Source organism: Vulpes lagopus, chromosome 11 (assembly GCF_018345385.1).
Source record: "Vulpes lagopus strain Blue_001 chromosome 11, ASM1834538v1, whole genome shotgun sequence".
Taxonomy (NCBI): domain Eukaryota; kingdom Metazoa; phylum Chordata; class Mammalia; order Carnivora; family Canidae; genus Vulpes; species Vulpes lagopus.
The window spans coordinates 33,987,761-34,009,722 of record NC_054834.1 but is presented as its reverse complement, the minus strand read 5'-3'; the positions used below and the strand labels follow the sequence as shown (position 1 = coordinate 34,009,722).

Genomic DNA, 21,962 nt, shown 5'->3' with positions numbered 1-21,962 from the left:
TCTGTCTTTTGCTATTACATAAAGTGCTGCAGTAAATATCTTTGTATGCATTTATTTTTTAAGCTCATTTGTGACTCTGTAAATTGCCAGAAGTAAATTTCTAGCCCAATGATTATAGGAATTTCTTTAATAATAGATGTTGCCAAACTCCTTTAACGTAGAATTTGTGTTAGTTTTCACTTTGATCTATGATATATGAGTGTGTGTACTTGTACTACAATATACTAACCAAACTCTAATCTGTCAAACTCTAATCTTTGCTAATCTGATAAATGAAAATTAGTATTTCATTGTACTTTTAATTTATGTTTAACTTATGATGGACTATGCTTTCATATGTTTAAAAGTCATGCATATATCCTTTTTTTTTAAACATTTTTTTTAATCTTTATTTATTTATGGTAGTCACAGAGAGAGAGAGAGAGGCAGAGACATAGGCAGAGGGAGAAGCAGGCTCCATGCACCGGGAGCCTGATGTGGGATTCGATCCCGAGTCTCCAGGATTGCACCCTGGGCCAAAGGCAGGCGCCAAATTGCTGCGCCACCCAGGGATCCCGCATATGTCCTTTTATGTGGACTACTGATATCTATTCTTTGCTTCATTTTCTCATGAATATTTTTTTGCTGATTTGTCAAAGGTTTTAGTATTTAAAAATTAACCATTTATCTGCCACATTACAAATACTTTTTTTACTCCATCTATTGTTTATCTCTTTACTTGATTTAAGGGGAGTTTTTAAAAGAGTCCAGTGCATTGTTCTTTAAGTTTATGGCATCAAATTTAACAAAAAAAAATTTTCTGGCTTCTGTTGTGTGTCATTCTCAGGAAAGAAAGCATTTCCCCGACTATAAAAATAGCTGCTAGCTTATCATTTATTTTTTTCTAGTGCTTACTTTTGTGGCTTCTTTGTGTTTTTTGTTTTTCCATTTATATCCTTAATCATTTAAAGATTTATTTTGGTGTAGGGAGTGATGCATCACTCCTAGAGATCCAACTTGTTTCTGGTGTTAAAATACCACTATTTCCTTATTGACAGGAGAGATTGACATTGGCATTGACGTATCACTAATTCTCCATTGTATCTGTCTATTCCTTAGGTAAATCTTGGCAAAATTTTGTCACTTGGAAATTCGGTACAGTTTCCTCTCTCTTTTATTGTTTTGTCATCCATGGATCACAATTTAATTATAATGACTTTCTGCTTATCAGTAAATCATGATTCATAGCCTTCTAGAACAAGTCTAGAAAGAAGTGGGGGAAAGTTCCTTTGTACCTATTCTGTATACAGCTGTTTTATATGTGAACTTAAAGAAGTGTGAGCTGCAGTGATTCAGAAAGTCCATCATATGCACACCTACCTGAAAAATTTGCAAACTAGATAAAAGCAAATCTGAGAAAGAAATACAGGGGTTCAAAAAAAAAAAAAGAAATACAGGGGTGTGAGAAGCTTTAATTGAATAACGTAACCAATGAAAATCATAGATCATTCTAATAATGTGGTTTTGAAGCTCAGTGCACACTCCTTTAAAATATAGAACAGGCACATGTAAGAACATATTTGGGAAAAAAGGCAGAACAATTCTTGGTGCTTTTTAAATAAAACATCCTATGCTAGTTGCACCTGGCAGCTGTCCTTCCAGTATCGCTAATCCAGCCCCCCATACTTCTGACTGCAAGTACCTGGCCATCGAGCGGCTTTCTTCTTGGTGGCCTTCCCTTAATCATTTTCTGATCTCATCTAGCCTTTCAGTATATTGGCCTCTACCTCTCCCTATCCATCAACTCTTTTTTTTTTTTTTTTTTTTGTCTTCCCCTTCACTATCCAACTTAGATTTTATGGGCCATCACTTCTGTAACTCACCAATAACTGAACTCACGTTGCTGCTTTCTCTCTGTTGGTACGTGTCTGTCAAACTCCAGACCAGGATGAACTCATATGTCTGCCTCCTCAGTAACCAGTCTGTGGGCATTTGGGTATTGTTGGAGAAAATGACTCAGTGCAGGGTGCCTGGGTGGCCAGTCAGTTAAGCGTCTGCCTTCAGCTCAGGTCATGGTCCCCCAGGGTCCTGCTTCTCCCTCTCCCTCTGCCTGCTACTCCCCCTGCTTGTGTTCATGTTCTCTCTGTCTGTGTCTCTCTCAAATAAATGAATGAATGAATGAATGAATGAATGAATGAATAAATAAATAAATAAATAAATAAATAAATGAAAATTTTTTAAAAAGACTCAGTGGTGCAGGTGAGAGCCACGATGAATTTGTGGGTACCATTCTCATCTCAACTGTCAGTACTGCCCAGCAGCAGCCCCTCTAGTCACCTCTTTGGGTGACTCATTTTTCCTTTTTCTACAGAAACTGTTTCAGATCTTTGTTACTCTCTGTGAACCTGTGTGGCCTCTCTTCACTCCTAGCAGATGACTTTACCTCCAAGCACAGAGAGAAAGTAAGCCGTCAGACTGGAACTCCCTCAACTTCCTACTATCCAGTGTTTGAGCGTTTCTACATCTAGATTTGGCTTCTCTTCCTTCCTGCTTGTTACAGGGAAGAAGTGTCTTTCTTCCTGCTTAAGGGCAGTCCCTCCATGTGCTCTGAATCTTTCCACTTTCCTGCCTCATCAGCTTCTCTCTCTCTGCTGGATCCTTCCCTTGAGATTGAAACATGCTCCAGTCTCTTCTCATCTTTAAACAAGCAGATAAACAAGAACCTCCCTGGAGCGCACCCTCTTTCTTCCCCAGCTGTCACACTGTTGCCCTGTCTTCAAGGTCAACCTTGTCAGGGGCGTTATCTGCACTCACTACCTCCGTATCATTCCCCATTGGCCCCTCAGCCCACTGCACCTTGACTTTTACCCCTAATACTTTTTACAGAACCACCAGTGGAATAGACACAGGAGAAAATAAAGGAACAAAGAAAATCTGATGAATATAGGAAAAATTAAATTAAACTTCAAACACAAACAAAATTTAGAAACACTCCAAATATGTCAGTAATTAACAATGAACTTGAAGGGTTAAACTGTGTGGCATGACCTATTTCCCTAATAGTCTAGAAAAGACAAAAGTATAGTATCAAAAAGCAGATCACTGAGAGGAGGACATTGACAGGGCAGGCTGGGCACAGGAACTTCTCACATGATCACCTATTTTACATGTTAATTGTTGTGTTTTGTGACTTTACATGTTTGTCACAACTATTGTATGCTTACATTTGGTGAATTTCATTGTGTATTATTTACATCACTGTGAAGCTGACAAAAAAGAAATTTAATAGAAAGCAGTGTAATATAATACTTGGCTCCCAGTGAGTTCATATTTACAAGTCCTAATCATGTAAACACAATACTTTTTAACTGAAAATTTGATTATATTGCATTAGGAGGATGACGGGAGGAGAAGGAGAGCTAAAAGATCTTAATCCTCATTGACCGTTAATAGGAAACTGAGAGAATGTCTGTGACCGATGAATCAAGAAGTAGCAATGCAAGCAGTATGTTTAGAAACATCGAAGCAAAAATTGGAAGGAAAAGCTAAAGGAAGGACTCTAGGAGGCAAACTTGGAGTTTGGAGGGTGGTGCAGGGGACTGATGTTTTCTTAGTAACCTCTTAGGGTTCCTTTACTTTTTTGACCATGTGCCTATATCATTTTAATAAAAATTCATTTCAAAATTTGGGGCAGTGCACTGCTAGAAATAACTAGAAAGACCAGAAATGGGCTTAGTTTTGACTCTAGCTTAGCTGATTGGAGACTGGGAGATTGATGTGATTGGAGGACTTTTCCTGGGAGGTAATGTCTAAGCTGAATGTGAAAGGGGGAGTTCCAACACACCAGGTGATTCATGCAGAAAGTCAGGAGTTATCAAGGATGTTTCCTCTCTCTTGTAACTTTGTTAAACTTAAGCACTACTTCCAAAAGATGATTTATTGATTTATTGCATTTCCTGTGTTTATATTCATGGCAGAGGTGGAAAGATGACACATATAAATCTTTCTTTTGTATACTTTCCTCTTCTTAAAAAGCATTGCTGGGGGTCGCCTGGGTGACTTAGTGGTTTAGCGTCTTCCTTCGTCTTCCTTCAGCTCAGGTCCTGATCCTGGGGTTCTGGGATCAAGTCCCTTATCAGGCACCCCACAGGGAATCTGCTTCTCCCTCTGCTTATGTGTCTGCATCTCTGTCCTCTCATGAATAAATAAGTAAAATCTTAAAAAAAAAAAAAAGGCATTGCTGGTCTACTGGTCTATTTAGCATTACTGTCATGTTGAGTGCAAGAATGTTTGATGGACTATCCTTGTTTCTGGTTTTTAGGCATATCACTTAGTACTACTCCGTGTTTTTCAAATTTGGTGATAAAGTGTAATGTTTTTCTCATATAGAGTTAACTTTTCCTTCTGGTCATATCCCTAATTGACTATAATGATAATTCTTTAATATGTTGTGTGGTGTTGGCAAAAATAGTCTTTTGGTTCCTTAGACCTCTGTTCATAAACTGTATTGGTCGCTTTTTTTCATTGGTATCATCCTTTTAAGGTTTAAAAATCATACCTATTTTGGGAGGCACCTGGGTGGCTCAGTTGGTTAAGGCTCTGACTCTTGGTTTCAGCTCAGATCATGATCTTAGAGTCTTGGGATCAATCCCCGAGTTGGGCTCCTGACTCAGCAGGGAGTCTGCTTGTGTGTGTGTGTGTGTGTGTGTGTGTGTGTGTGTGTCTGTGTATGTGTGTGTCTCTTCCCCTCTCCCCCCTCCCCCTCTACTCCTCTACCCCCCTCTCCTGCTCACAAGCTCATGTTCTCTGTCTCTCAAATAAACAATCAAATCTTGGGATGCCTGGGTGGCTCAGCGGTTGAGTGTCTGCCTTTGGCTCAGGGCCTGATCCCGGGGTCCTGGGATGGAGTCCTGCAACAGGCTGCCCACAGGGAGCCTGCTTCTCCTCTGCCTATGTCACTGCCTCTTTTTGTGTCTCTCATGACACAAAAAAATGACATTTTTATCTTAAAAATAAAAAATAAATCTTAAAAAATAATAAACAAAAAATCATACCCATTCCTAAAAATAATCAGCTAAAACATCACTTATAATATTGAAGTTTGAAAAATTATGCAGTTACTTATTCAGGGCAGGCATGGTCACCATACTGTGCAGCTCTGCCCTTTGCATTCATGCAATGCATAAGACAGTAGCTATCAAAGTTTTGGAGGCATTTTGTTTTAGTAATGACTCTCATCAAATCAATTGACATCTCATTGAAATAGGTTTTAATATGTGAGATAAAATAGATTTTTTTCTATTTGTAATTTAGCTGGGATATTTACAGTAAGAGATAATATACCAAGTGGGTCCATTCCATGCAGTAACCACTGTTTGATTAAGAAATATAAGATATAGTGCTTTACCACTTAGATGCTCACAGATTTAGTAGGAAGTAGTTTAAAAAAAAAAAAAAAAAGCAACCACTGTATATAAAGTGCGTATAAAGAAATGTCCTGGCTGCCGTAGGAACACAGGAAGAGAAACCACAGGCCTTCCATTTTCAATAAGCATTCTTTTTCTGCTATTTAAAAGTTTTTGTCATTCATAAAGCTGCTATTTTCACTGAAACCATTCACTATTTTGCCACTTGAAAATTCACCTCGAGACATGTATGTGTGTGGTTGTTTTGAGAGAGTGGTGTTAAAATCTCTAGTCATGGTCATGGATTTGTGTACTTTGTTCCATCACTTTGCCTGTTGGAACTCTAGTTATTAAGGACCTACATAATTATATTTAGGATTATTATGTCTACCTTCCATGAGTTGGCTCTTTTATCATTAGGTGGTGTGTCTTTTTACTTCGTTGCTAACAGTACTCCTTGTCAACGTTGAAGTCTGATTTGTTGGACATTATTACAGCATCCCTACTTCTCTTTTGCTTGGTGTTTGCGTATACAGTGTTTTTCTTTCCCCATAATTTTACTTTCTGTGTATCCATACTAGCAGTGCATCCCTTGGGGACAGTGTACATTTGGGCCTTTTTCAAAAGTTCACTTCATAATCTCTTTGAATTGAAATAATTAGTTTATGTTAAATATAATTATTGATCTGTTTGGTAAGTCTATAATTTGCTCTTTTGTTTTTGTCCCATCTGTTTGTTGTCATTGTGTTATTCCTCTCTTCCCTTCTTGACTACTTTTGAGTTAATCAGTATTTTTTAGTATTCCATTTCAATTCCTCTTTTGACTTCTTACCTATGTCTCTGCCTTTCTTTTAGTGCATTTTATTCAGTGGTTGCTCTAGAGATTAAAGAATGCATTCGTATAGTATTTCAGTCCCCATAGGGTTAATATTGTACTCATTCAGGTAAAATGTAAGTTTTGTAGAGTATTTAAATTCTCCTTGCCTTCGTATTTCTATTTTCACATATACTCATGTCTGCTTATGCTACAAACTCCATTAATATGGTGTTATAATTTTTTCTTTAAACAGTCATATGTCTTTTAAAGAAATTAAGAGATTAAAAAAATACATACTTGTTTATACTTACCCTCATATTTCCTTATTTCCAGAGTTCTTTATTCCTTTGTTCCTTTGTGTAGATTCAGGTTACCATCTATGGTCATTTCCCTTTAGGCAGAAAAACTTTCTTTAGCATTTCATTTACTGTATGTCTTCTGGCAGCAAATTCTTTCAGCTCTTGTTCATCTAAAGATGTTTTTGCTTGCTTTCTTGAAGAATATTTTCACTGGATAAAGAATTGGGGGTTTCAGTTTGGTTTTGGGTTTTTTTCAGCACGTCAAAAATCTTGTGTAGTCACCTGACCTCCATTGTTTCTAATGAAAAGCGAGCTGCCATTTGAATTGTCATTCCTTTGCATGTATTGTGGCTGCCTTAAGGTTCCCCCTCCCTGCTCCAAAGACATGATTTCTAGCAGTTTGTCTGATAAGGAAACAGGCACATAAAGGTTAAACAGCTTGCCAAAGAATGCATAGCTAGTGAGTAGAAAAATTCATGTCATTTCAGTTGATATTGAAGACACGAGAAATTCTATTATTGAAGAATTGGAATGTGGATCCATGGGACATAGGGTTGAAGAGCTAATGAAACTATGACCTTTAATTACTTTGAATATGCTGCACACTTCCGGCAAGCTTGAGTGGACAATTTGAAGAAGGAAATGCCAAGATCTAAACTTGTGGTTTCAGGGGACCAAAACTTGTAGATATTCTATAATTAAGCTAACATAATTTCTTATACCTAGTAGCCCTGGGGCTGAGATAGTTCTTAAACTCACTGTTTAATCCAGCATGAGCTGAATTCATATCCTTGCTAGGTTTTTTATTTGAGAGTTAAGCTGTTGATAGAAAGGAATGAGATCAGTTATTCCAAATTATTCTTCAAAGAGTTTCTTCAGGAAAAGAGTTTGCTCCTGAGTGGTGCTGTGGCAATCCTAAGAAAAGATGGGCTTTTGAGGGAGGTACTTTTTGGATGGGTGTTTTATAATCAGTTACATAAGAGGGGCACCTGAGTGGCTCAGTGGTTGAGCGTCTGCCTTTGGCTCAGGTCGTGATCCCGGGATCCTGGGATCAAGCCCCACATCAGGCTCCCCAGAGGGAACCTGCTTTTCCCTCTGCCTGTCTCTCTCTCTCTCTCTCTCTCTCTCTCTCTCTCTCTCTCTGTGTGTCTCATGAATAAATAAAATCTTAAAAAATATATATAAAATATTTTCTATATATTCTATTTTAACTTATAATTTAAGACTCAAATGCATTCTGAATAAGTTGGGTGGCTCATAAAATGATCATGCTTAATGTTGAAAGTTAAGAGATTTATTTTTAAAAAGGATTTTGGAGAATATGCTACCTTTTCCAACTTAGGTGGTGGGGTGAGAAAAAATAATATTTTTAGATGAGCCCTCTATACTCTCCTCTGCTCTCCAGGTACAGACATACCATACTCATGCTTTTCCTAGAATCTCCTATTCTGATAGTAGGATCATCCAGAAACAATTTAATCCTGCATCCCAAAATATGATATGTTATACTAGGGGTCGTGTGTTATCCAAGGGGCCAAATCCAGCCTTTTGGTGTTTTTTTGTTATGACCCTGAACTAAGAAAGGTTCTTAAATTTTTAAGAAGCTGGGGGGGGGGGGGAATGCATATGCAACAGAGACAGTATATGGTCTACAAAGCCTAAATAATTTATTATGCAGCTTTTTACAAAAAAAGTTTGCTGACCCCTCTTTTTCACTGTACTTGCTGGGGATACAAAAAAGTTAAGGAGTCTACCCATATGTAGCTTATTTGATCAAGAGTTCATTAGGGGGGATCCCTGGGTGGCTCAGCGGTTTGGCGCCTGCCTTTGGCCCAGGGCGTGGTCCTGGAGTCCCAGGATCGAGTCCCACGTCAGGCTCCCAGCATGGAGCCTGCTTCTCCCTCCTCCTGTGTCTCTGCCTCCCTCTCTCTCTCTCTCTCTGTCTCTCTCTCTCTCTCTCTATGTCTATCATAAATAAATAAATAAATAAATAAATAAATAAATAAATAAATAAATAAATCTTTAAAAAAAAGAGTTCATTAGGGAATTGATTATCTAGCAACCCCTTTTTTTGGTTGCAGAGTACTAGAATTTGAACATGTTTGATAAGAATCCCCTAATTGTTTATTGTTCCTTTATGTTTACCTCTGGATTTAAAAATAGTGATTAAAAAAAAAGAAAAATAAATTTAAAAAAATAAAAATAGTGATAACTGTGTGTATCAGCTGGCCTTGCTGTGTAATAGACCATCCAGCACTCAGTGGCTTAAACTGACAAGCGTATATCATTTCTCATGAGTCCGTGGGTCATCTGGGGAACCAGTTGATTTAATCTGGGCTCAGCTGGGAGTGGCTCTACTCCATGTATTTCTTATCTTTCTTCTGGTGTCAGCCTGGGCAAGGCCTTCTCAGGGTGATGGCAGAAGCTTAAGAGAGCAATCTGAAACACAGCAGAGTCTCTTGATGACTAGCTTGGGACTAGCTATACTGTCACTTCCAGCTCATTCTTTTGGCCAGATCAGATCATGTGACTGAGCCCCCAAAGAGCAGGAAACTAAGCCCTACTCTCAGTGGAAGGACATTGGAGAGTTACATGGCAACAGAAGGGCATGAAATTTGAGGCCAGTAATGCAGTCTGTCATAGTTTAATGACAGGATGTGCCTTGCAACTAGCATTGGGAGGTGGGTATTTTACACATCAAAGATCTGCACTGCAAGGAATCATTCCTCAGAAGTTCTTCTCTCCCGGCCATCAGGAGTACAAGGGCCCCCAGTGCCTTCGATTTAGCTTTTATTTACTAGGTGCCTTTGGTGTGCCAAACACTATCTTAAGTTATCTTATCTTATGTTAGGCTTATGGAGCTTCAGGCCTAACAGTGAAAACAGACCACGGACACATACTTAGAAGATGGTGTGATAGTTCTAGTAGTAGAAATTTGTATTGGACATAAAAATAGCAACAGAAGAGAGAGGGAATCACCTCTGCTTTCTGGAAAGACATAGGAATCTTCTTTGAGAAGGAGATAAAATTAAATCTTGAAGGATGGACAGGTCCACATTCCCTGCAGAACAAGTTTAGAGAAGTACTGTTTATGGGAAAGAGTATAGCAACTTGTTAATGCTTAGAAATTGATTATAATTAACATCTCTTGTTTGTGCTCAGATAATAGAAAAGTCTCTAAAAGGCAGTGAATAACTTTGTATTTACCTACTAATTATGTTATTTATTGCAGTAGTTTTCAGACTTCAGTATGCATCAGAATCACCCAGAGGACTTGTTAGAACACAGATTGCTGGGCCCACCCCCAGAATTTCCTACTGGCCTGGAACAGGGCCAGAGAATTTGCATTTCTAACAAGTTTCCAGATGATGCTGATGGTGCTGGTTCAGGGACAACACTTTGAGACTTCTTGATTTATTGAGCCTTTCCTCTGTGTCTGGCGCTCTGCAATGTGGTGAGTATATAAAAATGAAAGGAAAACATCCCTGTCCTCAAATTGCTCGTGGTAGGGTGGCAGAGACAGAGAAGTAAGTGTATAATGATAGTACAGTGGAGTGGGTGATGAGATACATGAAAGCAGTTTGCTGTGAGAATACACAAATGAGGCGCTAGTTCACGATGAGGCCTGAGGCTGCAGGTGTGTGTAAGACACAGAGACAACCCTTTAATTTGCCCTGAGTTGAAAAAAATCTGAAAGTGGAGATCTTGTGTTTTATGGAGTCTTTTACATACATAATTTGATTTTCTCCTGTTTTTTTTTTTTAATCCTTAAATAATAACAAATGGGAAAATGACTTTGAGTCATGCTTTGTGTGAGATTGGTATATGGAGTCATCCTTAATACTGCCTTTAAGAAATTTTCTGCTCAAAATTTTTTAGACAAGCTTACAGTTGTGTAGGCAGGACAGCAAAGGCCAAATCACTTACCTCGCAAATAAAAAACACTCCTTTCTTTTGTCAATTTGTGCCACCCATCTTCAGCTATTTTAAAGAAGTTAGTTGGAGAAAGATGTTAACGTTTATTATGTGTGAATCTATGTTCTCACAAAAACTGCTAGAAACGTCTGTGTGTCAGAATGAGGGCAACACTGAACCAAGAGCAGGAGCATCCGGAGCTGGTTAAACAGTCTGGTCTTGGGATTCCAGGTGCTGAGCCTGCCCTTGAACAGGACCCACAGTGGTTGTTGCTAGTGTGGGACTGCGAGACACAGGGGTCCTTTGCTGGAGAGTAGCGCTGAGGAGGAGTGCAGTGGGCATCAGGTCGGGCAGGCAGGGCTGAGGCTCTGGGTTAGGCCTGGGGAACTGAGTGAGGGGCTTGGGCAGGGGCACATTAGGATGCCTGAAACAGGCAACTGGGTGGTCGATTGACTGCACTGGATGCCAGCAAATGGAAGAGTGAGTGTGACAAGTAATGGGGCCAGTTTGGAGAAACAGAACTGTATTTATGAACTTGTTTGTCTTGGCTTTAAAGACGGTCTGCCCTTTTAGTGAAGCAGTCCTGCGCTGTGTTGTCATCTCAGCTTAAAGGGGTGATATACCCTTAGAGGAGTCATGGTCTGTATGGCTTCTGTCTATCTCTTTATTATTTTTTAAATCAAAAGCTCATACCTAGGGACACCTGGGTGGCCCAGTGGTTGAGCATCTGCCTTTGGCTTGGGGTGTGATTCCAGGGTTTTGGGATTGAGTCTGCATCAGGGTCACCACAGGAAGCCTGCTTCTCCCTCTGCCCGTGTCTCTGCCTCTCTCTGTGTGTCTCTCAGAGATAAATGAGAATAAATAAAATAAATGAATGAATAAATAATAAATCTTTAAAACAAACAAATAAATAATAAAATCTTAAAAAAAAAAAAAAAAGCATATACCTAGGAGCTCCTGAGTGGCTCAGTTGATCCAACTCTTGATTTTGGCTCAGGACATGATGTCAGGGTTAAGAAATCGAGCCCCACATCGGGCTCTGTGCTGGGCTCTGTGCTGGGCGTGTAGCCTGCTTGGGATTCTGTCTCCCTCTCCCTCCCCTTTGCCTCTTCCCTCCCACCTTCTCCCCCCTATTCATACACAGGCTCACTCTCTCTGTATAGTTATGAAGAAAATTTCATTTTTTTAAAGATTGTATTTTTTTGAGAGAGAGACAGCAAGCATGAGAGAGATTACAAGCAGCGGAGAGGAGTAGAGGATAGAGGGAGAAGCAGGGAGCCCCACGGAGGACTGGACCTCAGGACCCCGAGGTCACTACCTGAAGGCAGATGCTTAAGTGACAGCCACCAGGCGCTCCTGAACATTTTATTTTAAATAGTTATATTCCCCCCCGGCAAAGTGAGCGAAAGTCAAGTAGAAATTGTAAACAGAATCCTCTCACTTAAAAATCATGTAGCCTGGGCAGCCTGGGTGGCTCAACGGTTTAGCGCCTGCCTTCGGCCCAGGGCCTGATCCTAGAGACCCAGGATCGAATCCCACATCAGGCTCCCTGCATGAAGCCTGCTTCTCCCTCTGCCTGTGTCTCTGCCTCTCTCTCTCTCTCTCTCTCTCTCTCTGTGTCTCTCATGAATAAATAAGTAAAAAAAAAAATAAAAATTAAAAAAAAATCATGTAGCCCAATGTATTTTCATTGAAGTTGATTTATTAATGAAAATCATTTGTAGTCTTTTTTGTTTGCTTTTTGTTTGTTTTTCATTTGTAGTCTTTTTAACTGTCCTTTTTAAAATGTAATTTCATTAACAGTGAAATCTTGTAACCTTTCTCATAGCATACGTCTGTGGATGGATACACTGAACCGCACATCCAGCCTACCAAATCTAGTAGCCGACAGAACATTCCCCGGTGCAGAAACTCCATTACGTCAGCAACAGACGAGCAGCCTCACATTGGAAATTATCGTTTACAAAAAACAATAGGGAAGGGAAACTTTGCCAAAGTGAAATTGGCAAGACATGTCCTAACTGGTAGAGAGGTAAGTTTTCATGCTTTTTAATATTTACTTGGACCTCTCTGGAGTCTTGTTACAGATCTTTTCTGTAGCTGGTGCTGGGAATAAATGACATTTGAAATATAGTAAACACTGAGGTATGTGTGAATGGAACATCTGTAGACAGAGCTATATTATGGCACAAAAAGTTGGCCTTTGAACATTTAGAAAAGACTCATCCCTGCATGTAGCATCTCTCATAAATCAGATGTGCTACAGATGAGCTTTCCTCAGGCTTCTGTCTTCATTATATGGTTTCTATAAACATTTCTGACTACCTTTGTTCCCCAACCCAAGCACAGGGCCAGAGTTAGTTCTCATTAATTACTGCTTCTGATAAATTAGGTATAAATATGTATAAAGTCACCCACTGACTTTTGTCTGTTTAGAGATCATATTGTACCTACGGTTGAAAACAGATGTTTTTCTCAGGTAATAGGAGAATTGGGTTTCTAAAATCCCATGTGTTTTAAATTATGTGTATGTATATAGCAAAAATGTGTGTATTTAATAATTATTACTAATATTTAATAATTGGTATAGTAAAAACCAAAAAACAGTTAATATTACCTCATGTTTCCTGGATCCAGTTAAGACATTATGAAGATCTCACTTAGAATTTGTTTTTAATAAGTTTTTCTTTAGCTCTGTACCAGTTAATTTTAGTCCTCTCTGCCCATTCTGGCTCCAGAAACTGTTCAGACACAGGCTCTATTAGGCAGAGACTTAGATTTAATCCATTTGGTTAGTCTGCTGCTATAAGCAAGCTCTGGAGTTTGAGTTCTCTAATCATTTTATTCCCATGATACTTAAACTACTGAAAGCTTGTAGGCCTCTTCCCTCTGATAATTGTGACTTATTAAGATCATAAGTAAAAGATTAAGATACCAATGATTTTTACTTTAAAGGGGAGAGACGTGGAAAAAATTCTAAAACTGTTGTTTTATTGACTCAGAATCAGATATGCTAAAGAGTTAGGTCAATGGAATAATACATCATAAGGCTGCCAGATTGTCTCAACTTTATCATCTAGTTATGTGAACACCAAAGACAACTAGATTACATTTAGTTAGGAATGAAGACTTTTTACAAGTTTTTAATCCATCAAAATACGTTTTCTCAAATATATAGTTTAATGATTCTCTTTTTCAGGTTGCTGTGAAAATAATAGACAAAACTCAGCTAAATCCTACCAGTCTACAAAAGGTATTTAATTATTTTAATAGTAAGTAATTAGAATTTGAGTTTATCAACATACGGTATTCTGTGAAGTTAGTTACCCTGAATTTCCCATTAGGTAAAATTTTCATCAGTGTATGAAGACATGATACACAAAACATAATTATATTTAATAATATTTCAATTATATTTATCAAGTAGTTGTTTGAGAAGTATCTACCACTCAAATGCATACACCATATGAAAGGAATTTATGCCTTTTAATTCAATAGAATAAAAATTTTTTTTAGAATAAAATTTTGTAACAACTGTTTCTAAATACTCAGGATTCTGCTTTGTTTAAAAACCTACTTATAGTTACTATTATCCATAGGCGATTTCCTTTTATTGCTTCACTTGCGTTTCTTCCTTCTTCCATAGGAACTAGTCCCTCAGCTAACATAGAGTAAAAAATTTGAGCACTTCTTCAAAGAGTGCAAATAAAAAACAGGAGGAGGAAAAGGAGTTAGGGTGGAGATTGCCCTAGTTAAACCTGGGAAAGCTATTTCAGATTGCTTCATTATTTATGTTGGAAAAGTTTCTCAGATAAACATTTTAGCACATTAAAAATGAAGCAAATATTTTAACACTTAGGCCATATATGTTAAGTTTGTATATGACGAATTAGTATAGGATTGTGGTTTTTATTAGACTGTAATAGGATCGTGGTCACATATGTAATTGTGACAGATAATTTTGAGTTCCTAAAACAGAATCTGAATGTAAGAACTTTGTAGTATAATGTGTTTAACTATACCTTCTGTGACTTTAGTATTAAATTAAAAATTTGGATCTTTGATATCAAGGCTTTCCCACTTGGCTCAGTTGCCAGATAACTCATTTTATGTATTTTTACTCCGAGATCGGTCTTTGTACTACTTCCTGAGATTCCTTTTAAATTTAACAATCAATGTAACTTTCATAGCATTGATATTTCTGATAAGGGAGAACAAAATGTTTGCTGCATTCTTCTTTTTCTCTATGAAATCGTATACCTTATGGATGTCTTCTGGGAGAAACTTCTAGCACCAGTCTGTTAGCTAATCATGATGTAGTTGTATGAGTTACAAAAAGGCATCCCCTCTGGGCAGATAAATTATCCAAAGATGCTCTTTTTTCCTCGGCTGGCACCACAGTGGAACATATTTTGCCACCCCTCTGCCGAGAATCTTTTAAAAATGCACAAAGTGCTTAACTGTGCCCAGTGGCCTTGTCCATCGCCCATCTGGCTTTTCCACTCTTCCTCCATTAATCTGTGAGTTGCTCTGGTAAACGGAGTGATTTTAAGTGACATTTAGAACTACTTGAGGCCTGTTTTGCTGGTTAGATACACAGTAATATGACCCCCACAATGCCTTTCTCAAAGGGACCCAGAGAAGGCTGTAGAACCACAGTTGCACTTGTTGAAACATGCAAATGCGAAGCTGAATGTTGCTTTATTTATCTGAATAACTAAAAAATGTACTTGATGACAAGTAATTTCTGTTGTAAATTCTGCTAATGTTGCTGATGAAGTGTTGCTTTTCCAAATAGGCATATAAAGAATGATGGCAATTTTGTTTTCTTTAATCTATGAAAATCAAGGAAAGCTCGACATTCACTAAATGTAGCCTGTACACTGTGTATATGTCATTTTTTAAAAATAATTTTCAGTTATGCTCATAGATTTGCTCTCAGTTAAGAGTTTTGAAAATAAACAAACAACAGATCAAGGTTTGGTTAATTCCTATGCATTGTAGAACATTCAGCATTTGGCCAGTAGGATCTCCCAGTCAGTCATATCTAAAAAATAATAATAATAATGGAAGGAGAAGTAATCTGTTTGGTTTCCTTAGCATTGACAGTGAAGTCCTATAGGTTAGAAATAACCAAATATGTTGTCCATGTCATAGATGTACTTATTAAAAAGCAGATAATGATAACATATATTTGAAAGAAGGATTCATTTTAATCTCGTTTCCAAAAGTGTTTCATTAAATCTTATTCTGGATTTAATCTGAATTTAAGCTGATTCCCATCCTTTATGTTCTCTTCTGTGTGCAACATATTTATAAGAAATAGTACTTTCCTTTGCTAACATCAGTGATAGACAAAGTAACCTAAATTTGATATCTCAGCTGTTCAAACCTTCTAAACTATAAAGCTCTCAAAAACAGTTTGGTCTTCGAAATTGTTAAACATATTTGGCTTCGAAGTTGTTCAAATAATATTCCCATGTTATTTGTATCACATGTTTTGAATTAATGATATCCAATTTAATGAGTTTACATCATTTAAAAATTATTTGAGTTCGATGCTGTATTTACCTCTTCTTCTTTGAGCCATGAGTCTCACCTAACATTTTAATTAGTTTTTTGGGATATGGTTTATGAACTTAAAAGATCCTGGGGATCTTTTAAGCAGTGTGGATCTTTTAAGCAGCCTATTCATGTTGGAAGAAAAGCAAAACAATGAAGCAATTTTATTTATAGTTCATGTCTCGAAATGTAAGATTAATTATGATTTTCTCAGAAATGACACTAGGTTTTTAAACTTCGATACATTAGCTTATAAATGGATGACAAAGTCTTGTGTTAGCTGCTTTCAGCTATTAGCCATATGGGTGCAGTTTATGTTCTGCGTATTGTTTATTAATTTGCATTCACATTTTCTATTGTTTCACTATGTTGCATTATAGTCCCAATTCACAAAAATGGCTCAGTGGTTCTGAAGTGATTTGCTGAGTAGTAAAGTCTGAAATGAGAATGGAAATAAGACTGCTATACCTCAGAATTATGTCATTAAATAATAAAGAGGGCTGCAGCATTACACTGACCTAGACTGCGTATCTGTGCTAGGACAGTGGTTTTGTACAAGCAAGGAAAGTACAAACAACTTTCAGTAACTGACATCTGACAATTAGACTTATTAAGTGAATAATCTGTTGACTCCTAATGTCTGGTATGTTATTCTTTGTGTAAAATATTGTCAAATGGTGACGTAAGCTATTTAAGCTTTGGTGAGAGGATGCCTGGGTGGCTCAGAGGTTGAGTATCTGCCTTCGGCACAGGGCGTGATCCTAGGGTCCAGATCAAGTCCCACATCGGGCTCCTCGCAGGGAGCCTGCTTCTCCCCCTGCCTGTGTTTCTGTCTCTCTCTGGGTGTCTCTCATGAATAAATAAATAGGATCTTTAGAAAAAATTTCAAAATTACATAAATTTTGGTGAGTTTTCAGCTAAAGCCCAGCAACCTCTCTGGTAAGCTAGTTAAGTTTTCCAGACCTTCTACAAAATAGTTTTTGCCATGGTGACTACAGGTGGAGAGGAAGACAGAGCCATGGGAGCAATATTCAGAATTAAATTTCTTTTAGCAAATGATCAAGAAACCAAACTTGTAAAAGCAAACATAATTATTGACACATATTTTTATCAAGGAGAAAACCGAGGAAGCTCTTTGGCAGTATTCCTTAACAAATATCTCTGCTGGACATATGTTGAAATACCAGTTACATATGCATGCTTTATTGCATATTTCACTTTATTGTTCTTTTCACATGTGCGGGCCATTTGAAGGAAAAGTCTTGACCAATTCTTTTGTGTTTTGGTGAAAATCTAAGTGATAAGAGTTATTAGCATTTTGTGAGCTGGGTTGTAGACTGCAAAAGTTGTCTTCGAATTAGTAATGATGAAACACCAGGAGGGCCCTTTTTGAGAGAGTGTATATGGGGGCAGTAATTCTGCAGGGACTGGTACTGCCATGTGAATAAATAAGATTATACCTAATACTCGGTATTTCTTTTGCCATGAAGTTAGTGGTTAGCAACACACCTCCCTGATCTTGATTTGGCTTTGAAGGAAATATTGAAAACAGATTATCATGAAATCATGGCTATTAAAAGATGTCTCTTTAGTGTACAGTGTGAAGAATTGGTGGAAAGTATAACTTTCAAACTGAAATATGATGGATTTTGAGGGAAAAGGTGTTCCTTTCCTTTAAAAGGTGATACCAATAATTTTAATGTATAGCCAGAAATTTGTTGAAGATAACTAGATTTTCTGGGGGGGAAAAAAACTGTTTCATGTAATCCATTGACCAAAAATTTTATGTTTCTAAACCATGTTGACCCTCTCTTGTTATTGGAGAGAAGGCTCAATGACCAATCATTTGGCACGTTTAACACACAAATGCTGCATCCAAATATGAAAGATACTTTCCAGAGCAAGCTAATCAAAAAAGTATATTAAGAATCCATTTGCTATTATCCTTCCAATCGAAACTTCCGGTCTTCCAACTTTTCAGTGTGATAAGATTAGCAGCCTAGACTAGAATCTGTCTGAGAGCTGTACATAATCTTCAGGGAGAAATATCTTTGTAAGGTAATCAATTAGAATGTCGCTGACACATCATCTGATGCTGGTTCCTTTCTCCAGTCAATCTATGATCATGACTTAGGGTTTTTTAACTCAGTAGAAATGAAAATTTTTTAAAAACTTGAAATGGAAACTGTCTTATGGTTCAGGCTAAGTGCCACTGAGCCCAGCTACATGTGTTCATTAATTCTTAATCTAACAAGAATTTATTGAAAGAAGATTGTATTTCTCCATATATTTTCTTCTATTTTTTTGGCTCCTCCTTTTGTGTTTGTGTAGAGTCATTGTCTTTTTTATTGGCCTTGATGTTAGAACCCCGCAAAGCTTGGTCCTCTTTTCTTTCTATATTCTCTTCCTAGGCTGTCTCAGCTGTGGGCAGAGTCACAAATTTATACCTTCAACTCAGACCTCCCCTAAGTTTTCTTGTAATCTCTCAAAGATAGCCCAAACTTTAAATGTCCAAAACTGAACTCTCCATCTCTGCCCCACTTACTCAGTACCTTGCCCACCTGGTGCTCTTCCAGCATCCTCTCTCAGTGAACGACAGTGTCCTCAAGTTGTGCAAGCCAGAAGCCTAGAACAATTCTTGACTCTGCTCTTCCTTATTCTCACCCTCTAGTCTGTCCTTGAGATGTGCAGATTTTGTCTTAACACGTCTTTTGACAATGCCTGCTTTTATCTTTTCCCATCACGACCACTCTAGACAAAGCTACTATTCTCTCACCTGTGGACTACCCCAGTAGGCTTCTAGCTGGTCTTTCTCCATCCATTTTGCATCCCTCCACACACATGCACAAGCACACACACAGTTTAAAAAGTCATCAAGGATACAAAATACCTTCATTTAAACTTTTAGGTGGCATTCCATTTTTGGTGTTGTGGAAATCAAATTCATTAGCAACATGTGTGAGGCCCTACCTCCTCTTCCACTTCTTGGCCCACCAGTTCCCCACAGCCTCTGCCCTGCCTCATCTCCTGTTCCTCCAGCTTCAGTACTTTATTTCGTCTGCTGCTGGTCGTACTCTTCATCCCAGCCACCAGGCCTTTGCATCTCTTCACCCCAGCCTCCACTTAAGGCACACCACCCCCTTCACTTAATTCTTACTCATTCATTTATCACATTTCAGCCCTTAGAGACCTTTCATCAGGGACTCCTGTGCTGTCTCCCCAACAATGTTAAATCTCTCTGCCCTTCTTAAAATTAAGTACTCATAACCAAGGATTACTCATAAAGAATTGCTTTAGTTTTTATTTATTTTACTCTTGACAGTAGTTTTGTTTCTCATTTTTGTTTTTTTAAAGATTTTTATTTATTCATTCATGAGAGACACACACAGAGACAGAGACACAGGCAGAGGAAGAAGCAGGCTCCATGCAGGGAGCCCCATGTGGGATTCGATTCTGGAACCCCAGGATCACGCCCTGAGCCGAAGGCAGACGCTCAACCGCTGAGCCACCCAGGCGTCCCATTTGTTTGTTGTTTTTGATGCTTCTATTCTGTCTCTGACTCTTAACACCTCTATTCTAATTGCTTGGCCTTTACTGGATGTAAAGCATACATCTATTTCTGTATTCCCAAGAAACTACAGAATATTTATGGAAGTGTGGACACGGAAGAATTTTCTCTTGGAAATGGAATTGGCTAGGAATCTGCATCACCTCTGAGCTTTAGACTAAACCACCTGACTGTTTTGGGTTGTGGTTTTGTTTTTGTTTTGTTTTTTTAAGATTTCTTTGAGAGAGAGTGTGTGAGTGAGCTCAGGATGAGGAGAGACAGTGAGAGAGAGAGTCCTGCAGCAGACTCTGCACGGAGCATGGACCCTGACGTGGGGCTCAGCCCCAGGACTCTGAGATCATGACCTGAGCCAAAACCCAGAATTGGCCACTTAACCGACTGCACCACCCAAGCGCCTCTCATTAGGCTGTTTTAAAAGTCATATTGTCATTTTGTTATTTGAAGAGTCATACTCTTATTTTTTCCTAAATTGGGCAGTTTGTTGACATAGTAAACTGGCCTATTTATAATTTTTGGATGGGGACTTCGAAATGTCTTTCCCATTCTAAAAAAAAAATTGCTTTCTTTTGACATTTGTTAGACTAAACTGTTTCATGTCTAATTTTTTTTTAAGACATAAAATATTACAGATACAGCTGAAGCCGTATGCATTATTTCTGGGTTCTATTCCTATATTTTCCTACCTGGAAATACCTGCTGTTCTGAATTTGATCTTTCTTATTCTCATTCAAACTAAAGACACTTTTCATATGTGTATTTCTATATTATTTATTTTTAAACCTCTTAACCTTTTACAACTTGCTTTTTTCACGTAACATTGTCTTACAGTCTTAGTCATGTTAGCCTATATAGTCTAGTTCATTTATTTTCACTACTGTAATTGCATACCACTGTATAAGTATTATACATTTACCCACTTTCTTATTAACAGATACAGTATAGTTTGTGTATTTTTGTTGGTGGTTATGTAGATTGTTCCTGGTGTTTTTGTGTCTCACTTTTTTTTTCTAGATAGCTTTTCGCTTTTGCTGTAGAAGCAGTGCTGCAACGATCATTATTGTCTTTGTCTTTTTGTGAAGATGTATGTAAAAGGATATATCTCTCCAAGCAGAATTGCTAGGCTGAAGGTCATGCATATCCTCAACTTTACTAGATAATGTCAAATTGCTCTTCAGAGTGGTTGCACAGTTTGTACTTCTGCTAAAACTGTATGAGATTTACTGTTGCCCTGCATTTTTGCCAACATCTTATATTATCAGATTTCTTAATTTTTGCCATCCTTATGGATGCACTATGGATGGTATTTCCATCATTTCTAATTTAAACTGTTTTTGAATTTGATCTATTTTATGTTTAACATCTTCTGTCTGAAATCATTTGCTATCTTAAATAGTACATTTTTTTTAAATTTTTTATTTATTTTATTACAGTCACAGAGAGAGAGAGAGAGAGAGAGAGAGAGGCAGAGACATAGGCAGAGGGAGAGAAGCAGGCTCCATGCACCAGGAGCCCGACGTGGGATTCGATCCCGGGTCTCCAGGATCGCGCCCTGGGCCAAAGGCAGGCGCCAAACCGCTGCGCCACCCAGGGATCCCCTTAAATAGTACATTTATTTTGCACCAGCTTGAGCTCAGAATTGAGGCCTTGGGAAGGACTCAAGCAATATAAAATTGGTACCAGTTTATAATAAATAAGAATCTTATAATCTTGTAATCTATCTAGATGATAGATTACTTGGGAAAGTGGCACAGCTTGTCATTTAAAAAGCATTTCCTTCTCTTAACTTTGCAACAAACAGTTGACTTATCAGTTGTCAAGGTTGAGAAGAAATACGGAATGATCATTTTATTATTTTAGTTAGAAATCATCTAATATATATTCATTTAATTGTATTCAGATCTCTTTTTTCCAACTACCATTTCACGGGATAAACTTAAGAAATTCACTTATGTTGTTATTCTGCTATTAGCAATAACTTTGTAAAATATGTGGTGTGTCTATAAGATGCATGAAAGCTGAAAAAAGGAGTGAAATGATGATCCTAGAAACTTAAAAGCTGAAAGTTTAATTTATAGGTTTCTGTTAATAAAGTCATGTCATATATAAAATCCCTCAATAGATGGGCACCTCTGAGGGCATCTAAACGTGGACCCAGCATTCTCTTGGAACTGAATGTCACTTGTAGGGTAAAGTGGTGCCCACACATCTCATCAATAGACTGGTAAACAGCTATCAAAGATAAGGATAGGATTTTTACAGAGATTACGGTGAAGGCAAAGAAGGGCTCTTGCCCCTCACTAAACCCAAATCAGAATCAAACACTGGAAAGGCCAAGAAGGCTGTGTGGGAAGGCACAAGAAGATCTGAATGTCACCCTCCTCCTGTTCTCAGTGGCTGATGACAGCCTAGAAGAGCTC

At 38.0% G+C, this 21,962-nt stretch overlaps 1 protein-coding gene across 3 annotated transcripts in view; it reads left to right on the top strand.

Moving 5' to 3' along the window:
• MARK1 (microtubule affinity regulating kinase 1) overlaps positions 1-21,962 on the top strand; it is a 115,824-nt gene that overhangs the window by 35,450 nt on the left and 58,412 nt on the right. For all 3 annotated transcript variants that reach the window (XM_041721934.1, XM_041721932.1, XM_041721935.1), the window contains exons 2-3: positions 12,244-12,447; positions 13,615-13,668. In XM_041721934.1, coding sequence (XP_041577868.1) covers positions 12,244-12,447; positions 13,615-13,668 — 258 coding nt within the window. The remainder of the gene's footprint in view (positions 1-12,243; positions 12,448-13,614; positions 13,669-21,962) is intronic.